Source organism: Neodiprion pinetum, chromosome 5 (genome assembly GCF_021155775.2).
Source record: "Neodiprion pinetum isolate iyNeoPine1 chromosome 5, iyNeoPine1.2, whole genome shotgun sequence".
NCBI lineage: Eukaryota > Metazoa > Arthropoda > Insecta > Hymenoptera > Diprionidae > Neodiprion > Neodiprion pinetum.
The window spans coordinates 5,092,981-5,107,616 of NC_060236.1; the positions used below are offsets into that span (position 1 = coordinate 5,092,981).

General features: G+C 36.1%; 3 protein-coding genes and 1 long non-coding RNA gene across 8 annotated transcripts in view; 1 reads left to right on the forward strand and 3 right to left on the reverse strand.

Annotated features, from left to right (window-relative positions):
- Positions 1-657: 657 nt before the first annotated feature.
- On the reverse strand, positions 658-4,643 carry LOC124218904 (uncharacterized). 2 transcript variants are annotated; one of them, XR_011177144.1, is made up of 4 exons: positions 2,439-4,643; positions 2,037-2,162; positions 1,607-1,775; positions 658-1,080 (listed from the first exon to the last, which is right to left on the reverse strand). It is a non-coding gene; the product is annotated as an uncharacterized lncRNA (long non-coding RNA). The 2 variants fall into 2 exon arrangements; XR_006883234.2 differs by lacking the exon at positions 2,439-4,643 and having other exon boundaries at positions 2,037-2,432.
- A 1,501-nt stretch (positions 4,644-6,144) lies between these two features.
- On the reverse strand, positions 6,145-7,394 carry RpL38 (ribosomal protein L38). The gene is made up of 5 exons (XM_046625816.2): positions 7,284-7,394; positions 7,074-7,111; positions 6,814-6,874; positions 6,482-6,604; positions 6,145-6,217 (listed from the first exon to the last, which is right to left on the reverse strand). Exons 2-5 carry the CDS (start codon positions 7,074-7,076, stop codon positions 6,192-6,194), a joined length of 213 nt encoding a protein of 70 aa, XP_046481772.1. The 5' UTR covers positions 7,077-7,111; positions 7,284-7,394; the 3' UTR covers positions 6,145-6,191.
- Positions 7,395-7,566: 172 nt separating this feature from the next.
- Positions 7,567-11,340, forward strand: LOC124218901 (INO80 complex subunit B). Of its 2 annotated transcripts, XM_046625815.2 has the most exons (7): positions 7,567-7,768; positions 7,987-8,155; positions 8,429-8,618; positions 8,705-8,938; positions 9,092-9,264; positions 9,657-9,845; positions 9,981-11,340. In XM_046625815.2, the coding sequence occupies exons 1-6, from the start codon at positions 7,723-7,725 to the stop codon at positions 9,802-9,804; spliced, it is 960 nt and encodes a 319-aa protein (XP_046481771.1). In that variant the 5' UTR covers positions 7,567-7,722; the 3' UTR covers positions 9,805-9,845; positions 9,981-11,340. The 2 variants fall into 2 exon arrangements, with proteins under 2 accessions (XP_046481771.1, XP_046481770.1); XM_046625814.2 differs by having other exon boundaries at positions 9,657-11,340.
- Positions 7,673-14,636, reverse strand: part of Frl (formin-like protein) — a 45,287-nt gene continuing 38,323 nt past the window's right edge. For 2 of the 3 annotated variants that reach the window (XM_046625812.2, XM_046625810.2), the window contains exons 17-18: positions 9,497-13,356; positions 7,673-7,716 (exon numbers count right to left, since the gene is read on the reverse strand). In XM_046625812.2, the coding sequence (XP_046481768.1) occupies positions 13,144-13,356 (213 nt within the window). In that variant the 3' untranslated portion in view covers positions 7,673-7,716; positions 9,497-13,143. Of the gene's footprint in view, positions 7,717-9,496; positions 13,357-14,461; positions 14,562-14,636 lie in introns of those variants that run through there. The other variant, XM_046625813.2, reaches the window with a different exon arrangement.

Consider the following 14,636-nt stretch of genomic DNA (forward strand, 5'->3'; position numbering starts at 1 on the left):
TCCGACGTAATTTTGCGAGAGAAATCGATTGAGCGCAGTTCCAATAGGCTGCGATCAACAGATCAAAAGTTACAGCCAGAAAACGAGAACCTGAGTTTTCGCCATTTTTCAGCAGCTGCTTTTTCCTTCGTAATTACTTTCCTGTCGGTTCCACGCTCTTTTCGCCGTGTTTTCTGAGTTCCTGGGGGTCCAATTGGTCGGGAAAGGGTCATACAAATCAATTCTAAGACGAAAAATTTTTCGGTCAAAAAAAAAGGAAGGTTAACCCCTTTGTATTTTGCGCGGAAATTTTCGCGATTTCCAAAAGTGCTGGAATAAATTCTTTCTGGCACTATTCCGACGTGATTCTGCGAGAGATATTGATTGGGCGTAGTCTCATTACGCTGCGAGCAGCGTGACAGGAATTTTTACGTCGAAAAATGCGGATATTTTTCATTACGTCACGAGCAGTTGGACCTTCGCTGTTGTATATGTTTCTTTAGCAATTTTTCTGGTTTGATCAGAACCCTAGAATCGCTCAATAATAAGTATTTTGCTCTGGAAGCAGCGTATCAAAAGTTACGACCGAACCTTATAATATCTCTGACTGGTTCTTGAAAAGGTGGGGAAGAAAAATCACACAATCATTAAGGTTTAGGTTTATATATTTTTCTCCAATTTTAGTACAAGTGTTTGAGTTAGAGTGTGTAGTTATCATAAGTTAACAAATACAATTAGAGTAAACGACAAAGACATAAGCAAAACATGTTTGAATATGACACAACAATTCTAATTATTATGTGAGGAAATAGGTGTAGTCTCTAATGTCTTATGTTAGGCAGGATAAGAATAACATCATATTACGTAGTTATTATTATAATCTTAATGTAGAGCATAAGTTATGTCATGTGAACAGGTGCAACACACTTTTGACATGTCGTGATGTATTATGTATGTTATTGTATTGTCTTCATCTCATGTAACATCAATTAAAATGAGTAAAAACCAATTTTCAACGCATTTTCTTTATACTTCCTCAACTGTTGGACGTTTGCTTTTTCTAGAGCACTTTCTGGCACTCCTCCTCGAGATCCAATCAGTCTACAAAACGGTATTCAAATCGATTTTGAGATGAACATCTTTCAGCGCTTAAAATACAGAACAATCACGCCTAATTCCATTGTATTTTTTCATTCGAAAATTTGCAGTTTTTCACAAATGATGAATTTTACTTTGCCGAGGCACGCGCCTAAGCCCAGCGTTTTGACCGAGCCAAAGCGGAGCCGACGTCTCGTAATACGGATTTAAAACATCATTCAAGACATGTTTAGTTTATGGATATTACATTATTTTTTCCGCTTTTGGCAAGAAGACGTCAAAAAATCTAAATTCAGGTATCTTTGCCAATATAACCGAGACCGAAGATGAATGTATACTTTGAAAACTGCACAAAAAATTACGGATTAATCACTTTCTCCCGTATTTTTGGTATTTACTATGTATAGTGTTTATACTTTACCGATCGGAAACAGACGACACAAAGCTATTCTTTCATGCGTGTGCCGAAAAAATAAATTCATTGAAACGCTAGATCTACATAATTTTACGTGAGGAAATAATCGCTTACAGTTTATAGTCGCTGCGAGCAGCAGAACAAAAGTGATAGATTGGCCAGCAAATATTTCTCCCCATATTCTCAGCTGTCAGTCGTTCGTCCGTTTAAGTACCCTTTTCGAACCCCTCGAGGTCCAATTAGTCAAGAGAGGTTGAAGAAAAAAAATTTCCTCTAAAATCGGCTAAAAAGAAAGGTCAATTACATACATCCAAACAAATAAATACATCCAAAAAATGTCAAATTCTTACTTATTCTCGTCGTGTTCTCTCAGATGTTTGTCCTCCCAAACACCGGCGTCTTTGTCAGTGGGAAAAGGTTCTTACACCAATTCATTTCATGACCCAAACTATTCTCTGTGGCGAATTTATGTAGCGGCAGAAATCCCCAATGCCTCTTTTAAGTGGAAACTTATTTTCGAAATTCAGTTTGAATAACTTCTTACGTATTTGTCGCCCAATGTTCACTTCTCAACAGGACTTTTTTATTTCTCGAGGCCCATATTTTGGTACTCTCGTCTACCTCTTATTCGCAATCCATCAAGGCACGATTCTGATGGTCTGAGGTGGGTCTAAAATCCGCATAGTTTCGCTTCAAGTACACTGAAATAAACGCTTGTGCGGGGAAATGATCGGTTGACTTCATTACACCGTTTAACCTGAACGAAGTTTCTTTGTATTCGTTCAAAGAACCCATTATTTATCTTTTCCGAGTATGAACAGACACATCAATTGTTTTGATCATGTATGTAACACGGCTTATGCTCAATGTCTTTCATCCTTTTTTTATTCGATGGTTTTACTGTAGAAAATGATACGGATTTCCGAAAAAATTAAGGATGCATTACCGTAGCTGGAGTGTCATCATCATCTGGCTTCAGGTAATCTGTACAGGCCATTAACTTCTGCACCAAACGTACTGACCAGCGATTTTTCACGCATAAGGTAACCTCAGCAGCGTATCAAATCCAATTAGCACCGGAATTGGAGTACGTGTCAAGTAACCTTGGACCAGATGAATGTGTACTATTTTACAAATTGCTACAAGGGAAAAAGCAGCGGGTCATTGAAAACCATATTGTATGTCTATAGTCACTAATTAGCCATGCGGATTTCACTGGATAACATCATCTGACTACCTTCTTCTGCCGTATCCTCAGCGACGTGCCGATTCTTCTCGGAGCTCAAGATTTCGGAGAAAATTCGATTGCGAACGTTTATTAATATCTTGGCTTGAAAACCCTCAAAACCTATCCGAGAAGGCTCATCACCGCGTTGAGTTAGCGCTGAAGGAAATCGGTAGGAATGATTTGGCCTACTGGCTTGGACGCAACCAGTTTATTCACCAGAGTCAGTTGACTAGGGCGGAGAATTACATGCGAGGAAGCACGGCGTACGTTCATGTATAAAAAAAAACTGTTCTTCTGATATTTGCTAGTCCAATTTTCTGCAGTTGTTATTAAGGGGTGATAATTTGTTTCTCAGAGTACTTCGCAAGGACGATGAAAACTCCATTAGAGTCGAACCTGCGAGACCAGCCTTGGATGAAACTGGTTCAGATGGTATTCCACCACAAACCGTTTTCCAGAAGCTGATGATTACGATCGTTATGGTCATATCGATGACCACACTTTGCCTTTGTTGCTATAAGTTCTTGTACGCGAGAATGCGAGGCGGACATTTTACTAATTTCCGGTACACAATCCTGGAGCCCACACGATTTAACGATCGAGTAATGTAGTTTGAGAAAATTTCCACTCGATTGCATCAGCCTATCGATTGCCGCTCATTTTTCTAAGTCAATCCACGGACTCATTCGTCGCTTCAGGCAAGAGTTTGACGAAGAATCCTGGCTACGACAGGACCGACAATGCGGAGGAGGTTCCCGATCCTGTTTCACCGCACTCGCTGACCCCGATCGTTCCTTCTGGAATTCTTTTAGATGTGGCTTAGGTTTGAGACAGATTTCGCCGATCGAATATTTGAAAAAGAAATTTGAAACACACAACGATCATTCCAGAGACCAACGACACCGCGAATTTCGGCAGCTGATGGCACGATTGCAAGTGAGTTCGAATTATTCGGTCAAGTCATATAGATTTCATTGTAATTCAGCCACCAAGGAGCTACATCCCAACTCGTTTTTGCAGAAAACTTGTCCCACTCAAAGGAAGATAATTCATTTGAGTAGGAAGGAGCAACACCTTCTGAAGTCTCTGACCGACGCTGAAAAAGATCTACTTCCTACGACAGATTCGGACTTCAAGTTTCTGGTAGCCTCTGATCGTGAAAAGAGAAAACTTCTGGCTTACGAGGGTCGTCGGGAATTCCTGATCGATCTTAGAAAGAGGCTGGAGAAAATTGGACCGGACAATCACAGAAATATAACATTAAATGAAGCACAGAGGAAATTGATAAGGAAGTTATCCCCGTCGGAGAGACTATTACTTCCGGTTACGGACAGGGATTTGGAGCTTATGGTTAGCGATCCGTTGGAAAAGCGGCAGGTTATAATGAAGCAAATGACGTCAAGGTTCGAGGAGATTTCTCACGAGGATAGAAAGTATTTGGAGCTTGATTGCGGGGAGAAGAAATTCTTGAAAGAGATCGATGACAAGGAAAAGAAAAAACTAGGGATAACTGATTCGGAATACAAATTCTTCGTGGCATCAAAATCCCAAAGAAATTTGTTACAGCAACGGCTGGTGCCCCGCGAAAGAAATCGACGGATAAAAGAGATCGAAAAAAAGCTTACTCAAGTGAACTGCGACATTTCACGTTTGGATTTGTCGAAGACCGAGCGAAGCTTTTTTCTCAGCTTAACTCCGTTTGAGCTGGCTCAACTGGGTTTGACTGAAGACCACGTAAGGTTTTACACAGCCTCCGATTGCGAGAGGCAAGTGATGTGGCCCTCGCCCTCGCAGCATCGGAATATGCGGATAATCACGCTGCAAACAAAGTTATCAAAGCTACCATGGAAGGAATGTAGCCCAAGATTGAGTTCCTCGGAATACAAATTGTTGGCAAGTTTGACCCCACGGGAGCAGGATAAACTTCACATATCAATTTCCGAGAAGAATTTCATCCTCTCGACCGATTGCGATAAGGAGCTTATCCAGAGGCAAAAAAATATCGAGAAGCTCCAGGGGAAAATTCGAGATTTCAACACGGTGATGATGACGGAAAGCGAGAGGTGTCTCATCCTGTCGTTATCACCGTCGGAAATGCAGATGCTGAACATGGACTCAACGAACAAGTCATCACTGACCGCTGAAAAGTCGGATAGACTACGACACCGTGAAGCTGCAACCGATGAATTGGATTTGGTATTATCGAAAGATAAAATCGACGCCGATTGTCAGACCGATTTGACCAAACCCGAACAAACCCTACCGAGCTGTCTGACGTCCTCAGAAATCACGACGATGACGATATGCGCATCCCAAGCAGATCTTCTGCCCTACGACGACTCGGTAAATGACCAACACCAAAGGATGACGAGACTGGAAATGATAAAAGATAAAATACACTCCAAGGGTATCTCCAATGTTCAATTAACAAACTCGGAACGAGAGCTGATGGAATCGCTAACAAATTCGGAAATAGATTCCGTGCACCTGACGCCGTCCCAAGTGTCCTTCCTAATCGCCAAGGAATCGGATTGCCATGCTCAACAGGCGGAGTTCCAGTGTCGCGAAAGTTTGGACGAGCATTGCGAATCGTTGAAAGACGTCCAGGTCAACACTTCGCCGCAAGTCTGCAACCAGGAAACCAGTAACAGCGCTAGTTGTCGGAGTGATTCTGGTTCCGAAGCGAATTCCGATCAGAAACACGTTGTCGAGTCCCAGAAGCAGATTGAACAACACGATACGCAGGGTAAAAGCAACGCCTGCGAAGGCGATGCACCAGCTCCCTTGCACCGAGAATCAACGGACGACTCGGAGCTGAGTGAAAGCTATGACGAGCTGGGAATGCTGTTCTCGCAACAGATGAAGCAGCAGGCTCGACCCTGTCAACGGAAGTATTGCTTGTTGGGACGACACTTGAAGAGGGGAATTCAACACGACGAACAACAGTGTCAAATCAGGCATCACTGCTGCCGAGGCTATCCTAGCGATCAACGACCTTCGTGTAGCAGCGATAATGTCTGCAAAGACACCTACGATGAGTTGGAACTAATGCAGGCGGCTTCTTACGAGAAAAAACAGCTCAATTCGTCGATGTTCGAGAGGAGGAAACAGTTTTTGGGTCAGCCGTGCCAAAAATGCACTAAAATCCACGACCATCATGCAAATACTAATTGATACTAGACACATCAAAGGTGGAGGCAATGATTTGGTGAACCCGCTGCGCTATTTAATTTGGCATAAGACGTAAGATTGTTCAGAAAGCTATTTTATCACTGGTTTCACATGTTGTAATTAATTGAAAGTAAGAACGTGATAATTAAGTGTACTACACGTATTGTTTAGTTTCATGGAACAAATTGGGTAAGAAATTTTCAGAACTGAGCAGGAAAAATGTTAGAAATGAATCACGTGTACTAGCGGTGTGTAACTTTTATACAGAATTTTTATTTCACGTTTACAAGTATATGTGGTTTACTTGACTTCTTTAACCTGAAGACCTGTAAAAACAAAAATAATTCTTTGTTAATGACATTGCTGAATCGTAATTGTTTTGATACTGACACAAGTGTAGGACTTGAGATTTTCAATAAACTTTAAATGTAATAATTGAATTTAGTTATTTAGATTCCATAAAAGAATAAAATCAGTTCACACGACAGGATCATTGATGTGAGTAAAATCTACATTTAAGAAAATATGCTCAAAGTGTGCCTAGAACAGAATTAACACGGACATAATATAATATTACCTAAATTACTTACCAGGCGGTAGCGATTGTTTTAGTTTCTCTGCCTTCTCTTTGTCGGTGATGACAAGAGTGTAGAGAAATCTTGAGCAGCGTACCTTGAATTTGACGTTTTCGGCATTCTTCTTTATTTTAACGGCTACATGAAAAAAATTTATATATAAGTACCAGCAAATTACTCTGTGATTAGGTAATATGACACGGTATCATTATTCACTACCAGCAAAAGTAGGGCCGATTTGGCACCTATATTCTGACTGCATGGTTATGTATACACACCCATGTAAACAGAGTCTAGAAACTTGATGAAATATCAAATTTTGTGGTATATAATTAATTGTAACTCACACTTGGCATCCTTCCTCCTGGCTTTGAGAAGGAAGTCCTTAATTTCTTTGATTTCACGTGGCTGTAAAAGAAGAGAAAAAGATACTATAGTAAAATCGATTTTGAGGTTATATCCAAGATACTTGTATCACTGAAATGTATAAAAGTCTTGTTTTCAATTCTGTGGAAACAATCAGAATATTCGAATGCCTTTAGGAAGCATTCCACTCTTGAATCACGATAATTTTAGTCGAGCTTATCAATGAAAACAAATCACTTACCATTTTAAGTTTGGTTATGTGTGACACGACGTGAGTGCCTGAAACAGATGTGGAAATAGAATGAGTATAATAAACGAAGTACCGATATTACACACTTGATAAACCAATTAATTATCAGGCAATGATTTTCTGCACAATTTGACTACCAAGACAGTGGGATTGACTTGATAACGATAGATTCTTTACAACCTGACACCGAGTTTCACTCACCGCGACAGATGTTTGCCGGAAGAAAGAACTGAATCCCGCCGTCAACTGTACATACGTATATACTAGTTTCCTCAAATTATTTACTCAGTTCATTGGACATAATCGAATCATAAAACCACTCGTTCGTCTGGAAACATAAAATATATTATTTATATAGGAATTGAGTTATTTCTTCAACGTATTTAGTGATACTTACTTAAATTTTGTACCTGTTATTTAGTTGCTACTTGACTGGCGTATTCTCCTGATTTTGGATCAGTGTTTCAGATCCAATACCATTTACCATTTACTACCACGTGAGCTGCGTTTGTAGTTACCGACCGGTCATTTGTTTTTAATCACATTCTGTCAAACTTGTCAAAGCGTGTGGCATGATTTTTTGTGGAAAGGATTTCTAATGCCATTCGTGTAACGTGACGACGTTGAAACACATCTAACGATGGGAAAACCCAAGGAGATGAGTACAGACGAGGAAATCAATATTGGTTTGTACAGAGTCACTTTTGTAACCTTGTTTTTGGATTAGAGGTTATATTTCGGTCACAAGCTCGCAATAAGAAATTTTTAATGCGTTAAAATAGGCCCCAGAACTTCAATATATTTAGTTTTTAGAAACTCCTACCTTATTTTTTACTTGATACTTCTCGTATTTTATATTTGCTAAAAATATAATCCAACTGAAATTTTTTCTCTAATCATTTAGATACCAGCGATGTATTGCCTCAGAAGAAGCACAAGAAGCATAAACATAGAAAGCACAAGAAACGAAAATTGGCACAAGAAGATATCGATGAACTAATGAATGCTGCTGCACAAGATGCAGACAGGAAAAAAGCCATCAGGCTCAAAGTGAAAAAGGAGGGAGAAAAAATGTTCATAGTGATAAATATTTCAAACTTAATAATATGAACTTTGACAATACCATTTTTTCCCCTTACAGCTAAATATTTGCAAATTAATTGCTGCATGGTTTCAAGAAAAATTTATTGCACCATACCAAAAGAAAAAAAAAATTGTAAAAAGAAACCATTTTCAACAGCAGAATCCTCCTTTAATATCCAAAGAATATAAAAAAACTCTTTGATTCACCTATGTAAAAATATGAAGTAGAGGACAATTTTTATTTATAAATTGGTAAATTACAGTTCTGTCGACAAGATCCGAGATAAGACAGTCAAGCCACCAATCGTGGCAGTGCCTGGACCAAGCACTTCAACCTCGCCTAAAGCAGCCTCGAAGAAAAAGGTATCTAAAGGTAACAAGGGAAAAGAAAGTGGCACCAGTAGCGAAGAGGAACGTTGGCTCGATGCCATTGAATCTGGAAAACTTGAGGAAGTCAGTTATTTTCCATAATACAATGTCTCTAACACATAACGATATAATAATAATGATTAATTCTGTGAACAATTTTCACTCTTCAGGTTGACGATGAATTGAAAAAAATCAAACCTAAGGATCCAAAATTAATGACAGCTCGGCAGCGAGCTATGTTTGAAAGAAAGACCGACACAGAGCCCAGCTCTAGCGTTGAACAATTGATGTCTCTGCCATCTGGCTACAAAGAAAAAGTAATGACTGCTGAAGCAATTCAGAAAGCTGCTCTTAAATCGCAAAAGAGAAAACAACTGGCCGATGAAAAACGTGAGAAAGACAAGGTAAACTAAATTTTAGTAATGCAACAGATCTGGAAATTTGATTAAAAAGTGTATCAGAAACAGGAATTACACTTAAAGCATATATTAGCAGACTGTGTGAAATCAAATAGATAAACTGAGTTGACACTGAATTATTTTGGCACATATTTACAGAAAAAAACTATGGAAAGATTACTGAAGAAACAAGAATCTAAAGCTTCGAAAATATTGGGAAAGGGAAAGCCTTCAAGAAGACAAGTTCCACTAGTGAGCTATCGTATAACGCTTGAGGGAAGCTCAATCTCTTTACCCCCCGGGGAAGAGTTCCCTTTGCCTTCGACCCGACAGTGAGTAAAATGAATTTCTACATCAAGGATATTGAGCTGTTTGACTAGAAAATAATCAATTTTTATTTTATTTTACACCTGCTATCTATCTGTAATATTATACAACAAACACATACCCCTTTGCTGCCACTGGAAATAATCTATCCGTATCTAATTTGGATTGCTTATTAAGAATTTGACTTTCGTTTCAATCAGGCGTAATCGATGCGATTGCAGATTATTTTCATTTTACCTGTAATTGGTCTTGGGTCAGGGTTGAGTTTTTGAGAGTTGGACTGAATCTTGAGGCAAATTCCCTTTACAATAATGCAGTGAAATGTTCATAGCCACACACAATCATACCTGCGAACTATGATAATTCATAAGTTATTGTTTTTTTTTTTTTATTTTAGAGAACAACCAACGTCGGTTATTCTTTGCGGTGTAAACAGCTGCAAAAATCCGAAGAAATACTCCTGTTCAAAAACGGGAATACCACTCTGCAGTTTAGAATGTTACAAGGCTAATATATCTTCCCACTTACGACTTGTCACCACGTGATGATCAACCATTTAAATTGTTTTCTCATAGTTGCAACTCAGGTACATCAGGTTCTGTTGACAAATAGTGATTAGTGATATTATTAATATCACGTCATTTAAAGCAATTAGACTCGACGCCAAGTTGACGGTTTGCGCATAAAGGTAAACTGAATAATTATGGCTGTGCTCATACAGGCTGGCGACAGGTCGGAAGAACATGAAGTTGCCAAGAAATGTTGGTGGGCGTGGCATGGAATTTGATATTAGCTCGAATTTTCGTCATCCTGTTACATAAGACGGGAAATCAGACGAACAAAACCGTCGATAAGATAATAATATTTATAACTTAAGTAAAATGAATATTATATTTACATGTATGCAAAAAAATAAGTAAAAACTTCTTTCAACATTTTTATGGTAAATTACAAATTGTGTATATTATCATCCATTGTGAGGTTGTTGTAATAATCAATATTACTAAGTAATATATGTATACTTTTTTGCTTCTTTTATACATGTATACGTAATAATAGTTTATCTAAACATCACATTGGTAAATTATTTCTATACATTAATCCTATAGGTATGTTTTTTTTATATTATTTTATAGTTGTATAACTGTTTAATATTATTTTCATGTGTATGGTACAACAATATTTACATAATGAGTTTCTCAATTTTTAAGTGTAATCAAAAATATAAAAGTAAAAATAATATTTCTATTTTAAAAGTCTAATATATATGTATGATACGAATAACGTATGATATTACAGATCAGTTGTGTTGACGAAAAATTACGATTTTCCTTTTCTATTAGCCAATGCAAGAATTATGCTTTGATCTCGAAAAGTTGTTTACTTCTTACCGTAAAGAAATAGAATAACGACGATTATACATAACTATTTGCAGCGAGCACGAACTATTCCGTCGAAAGTATTAAAAATTGAAAAATATTATTCAAATATAAAAGTATTAATTGACGGTTTTGCTTATATTTATTTGTAGATGCATTTGTTATGGCATCAAGTACTGATTGGATAATATCTGAAGCAAAGAGATGTCATTATCACGTTATTAGACTGTGTATTTAAAATAAACCGTAATACTAAAATTTTACTCAATCTATTGCGTACGAAAAGTACATGCATTACAAAATATTACCCAGGTTATAGATAGCTTAATTTTTTTTTTTTTTTTTTTTGATAAATACAAGTCGTTTACAAGCATTGAATATAAAATAATGAATAGCATCACAATATCAGTTACTTGTAAGGGCACACGTAATATCATTTGAGTCCCATTCATGTATTCAGTTTGATCGTGAGTAATTATTCACTATATCGTATCAAAGTACCTTTGTTTTTTTTTCCACATATTTATAATAACAATAAGATTTTATTAAAACTAGTAAAATATGAGTCACTTTACAAATCAAATCAAACTTGAACATTTTTTACAAATCTTTTCTTCAACTGGATTTCTGTAATTCCATATACGCAATGAATAGTTTTTATTCCATTGCATTTCAATCGCTTTAATATCAATCACACCGTAACTCAGTTCGCAAAAATTATTTTTGATAGAATATAAGAACAACAAAACACTTGCACTTCTTTCGACACTGGTATAGGATGAACAAGAAAAACAATTTGAAAAAAAAAAAAGTATTTTCAATTTGGGAAACCTACAATCCCGGAAAAAAAAACCCCAATTATAAACAAACTTTTCACCAGCATATAAAACTGCAAATATTTTTCGGATACTAGTAGTTTTTTTTTCTCCACCCCGAATACTTAGTTTCTAGTATACGCAGAAAAATTGAAAATAAAATGATGATGCATCGATTAATTTTTCCTCTTATATACAATAGTGTCTATTATCGACTCAACTTTGTGCTGTTTAAAGGTGTGACAGTGTAGTAATGGCGATATATTGTCATGGTAACATTTCAATAGGATTAAGAAAATAGAATAAATTTACCATAGATAGTGAAAATGACTGCAAAAATTAATTATGTATTCATGATGTATAATTGCAGAGTAAAAAAAAAAATAAAAAAATTGTTGAAAAATTTGTGCCGTTGTGCAAAAAAAAGAAAAAATTCAGCTTTCAGAGAGATTCTAATGCAAATATAGATTTGTCATTCATCGAGGATGATTCTATAAGATAAGGATTTTGAAATTGAAATTCGCTTGCAGACTTCTATTATTAACGATATTCGTGGAATGTCACAGCGGTTCGGTACGAATGAAGGTGAAACGGGTGAGCGGCATGTCATGAAAACAAGTTATTAGGTATCGACTACATTTACATATATCTTGATAAATTATCTATGCTGACTGTATTTGTGAAGAATATTATCAATTGGTATAATACAAAGGTAAAAGAGAGAGAGACAAAGAGAGCGAGCACGAGAAAAAATGAAGGAAAAACCATTACATATTTGATATTTGGAGAAGTTTCGCGAACATTTTTATCTTGTGACGGAATACCTAAACATCCATACGGTCTGTATTATTTTGCTACTACAAGATTGTACCATAGTAAATAAATTTTCGTTGGACTTGTATTATTTGTACTAGATAAAAGCCATCGACGGAAAGATTATAATTCACGGGTCGAGAAATTTGACACGTATGTCAAGTGTTCATTATAATAATGATTGAAAAACTATATCAATATATATAAGTTTATACCGAAAATTTTTATAAACTTTTTTTTCTTTTTTCTCTAATACTTATAATAGCACCGAAATATATTTAACTTGTGCATATGGTCAGTCTTTGTTTGAAGACCAAATAATTACATTAATAATTTGATTCCTGGTCGTTCTTTATAATCTTAATTAATGAACTGATTCTTTTAACAGAACCAAAACTACAATGTTTTCAAATGGAAATGACAAATACTTTTTTTTCGTAACGGAATTGGTACGAAAATATGAATCGATAATAAAAAAAAAAAACTTCTCTAACTTTCATCACAGTAAAAATTAAATCGAAGTAATGTGCAACATGCGAGACGTATTAAAGATATAAGACTATGCCTACATCGAGTAGTGGCGTTCGCACTGTGGAAATAAATAATACGAAATTAGAGAATAGGTAATAACATCATGAACTATTTACAATGATTGAAGGAAGAAAAAAGAAGAAAAGAAAAATTAGGCAATAATATTCACTACCGCTTATTAACAGAAATCAACTAAATTCAACCTTGTCATTATTTCTAGCTATTCGTATAGCCCTGATGAAAAATAAAAATAAATATGTCACTGTAAATGTTTTGACGTAAAAAAAAAAATCGAAAAAGTAATGAAACTATCAAGAGGAATATTTTTTTCCATACAATTGCCTAATTACAGTTCCAATTCCTCAGCAGTACGGGACAATCGGTGATTGTCGATCCGTCGTCGTTGACTACGTCGAACGGCATCGGCTCTGCGATAAGGTTCCGAGCGAAGACCAAGCAGAATGTCTTCCAGTGCTCCATTGTAGACTTCGTCTTGTTGGAGCAATTTCTTTTCTTGAACCAGTCGCGTCTTATTTTTCAGTTCATTTATCACAGCGTCCTGTTGCACAAAATAATAATGCATACATACTCAGTGACAGCAGTACTTTACATGATGAAAAATTCTCACTGGAAAACTTACGATAATTTTAGTATGCAACAGCTGTCGGGTGTGAATTAACATTATTTTTGAACCTTTGGAACCTTGACAAGTTTTCTTTACATGAAGGGAATTGCCAGTAGTATACCACTGTTTACATTTTTCATCAAAATATTGGTTCAAATTAACATGGATTGCCACAACAAAGGAATAGGTACGATGCAACAAAATTGATACGGCGAATGATCCAAAGGAAATTTTTTACGTAAAAGAAATGATTATATACATAAGTAACAGGATGAATTAACGATACACAGATATATTTCCAATTTGTGTGAAATGATATATACTAACTGTGAAATATGTTTGTACGAAATTTCACAAAAAAAAAAAAAAAAAAAACAAAAAAGCAATTTCAAGAAATGAAGATTTTCTCTCTCAAGCAACATCAATGCAATATACATTCGTATCCATAATATCGTACGTAAATATTACATGCCATTATAATATCCATGTGGTTTATATCGTAGCCATTAATATACTAAAATCGAAGATCTTAGTATATTTCTTAGAACTTTAAAGAGAACAGACCAATTGTTGAGAACGCTTTTTGCTCCCCTCTATTTGCAATCGTAATTAATATTCTGATAGTAAGCGTAACGTATAAGTAGTCGAACTAATTGATTCTCGCAACTGAAAATTTCAGTGGAAAGATTTACATGATTTTTTTTTTCTTGCTTTTAACGGTAGATAAACGCAGTCGTATGTTATAATACTAATAAGTAATAGAGCTGTCAAACAATTCCATTCTTAATGCAAGTTATTAAGGACATAAATTTTTTTGATGCATCAATCAAGTCCATAGAAATATATGACAACGACAATAATAATGGTGCACATACGAATGTTTGAAATTAACATAATATGTATGAAACGAGTTTGTAAGCAGGGTATATAATAATATTTGTTGATTAGGGAAAAAAATAAATAAAATGCAATGAGTGTGGTATTAAAAGGTGGCGGCAAAGTGATCTTAGGGAGGAAGAGTGAGCAAGGCCAGACTTACATGTTGTGAATCGTTTTCTACTTTGCTACGTTCTGAGCTCCAGTTCATTAAGATGACGGTGTAACAGACTCTTGTTCGAGTTACAGCAAAATTTCGGTGACTTTAAATCCGAATAAATATGTAACAAATAAGAAAAAAAGATGTTCATGATAAAAAATAATGTGTACATGTTAAT

Bases quoted from the DNA above. Each gene is read 5' to 3' on its own strand.
- RpL38 (XM_046625816.2), bottom strand. The intron at 6,605-6,813 runs GTGAGTTACAAT...TTTTTCATGTAG, and splicing joins CAGGAGGAAGGATGCCAAGT to CCGTTAAAATAAAGAAGAAT. The intron at 6,218-6,481 runs GTAAGTAATTTA...TTGTTTTTACAG, and splicing joins AAAACAATCGCTACCGCCTG to GTCTTCAGGTTAAAGAAGTC.
- LOC124218901 (XM_046625814.2), top strand. From the start codon at position 7,723: ATGGGAAAACCCAAGGAGATGAGTACAGACGAGGAAATCAATATTG. The intron at 7,769-7,986 runs GTTTGTACAGAG...CTAATCATTTAG, and splicing joins AGACGAGGAAATCAATATTG to ATACCAGCGATGTATTGCCT. The intron at 8,156-8,428 runs GTTCATAGTGAT...GGTAAATTACAG, and splicing joins AAAAAGGAGGGAGAAAAAAT to TTCTGTCGACAAGATCCGAG.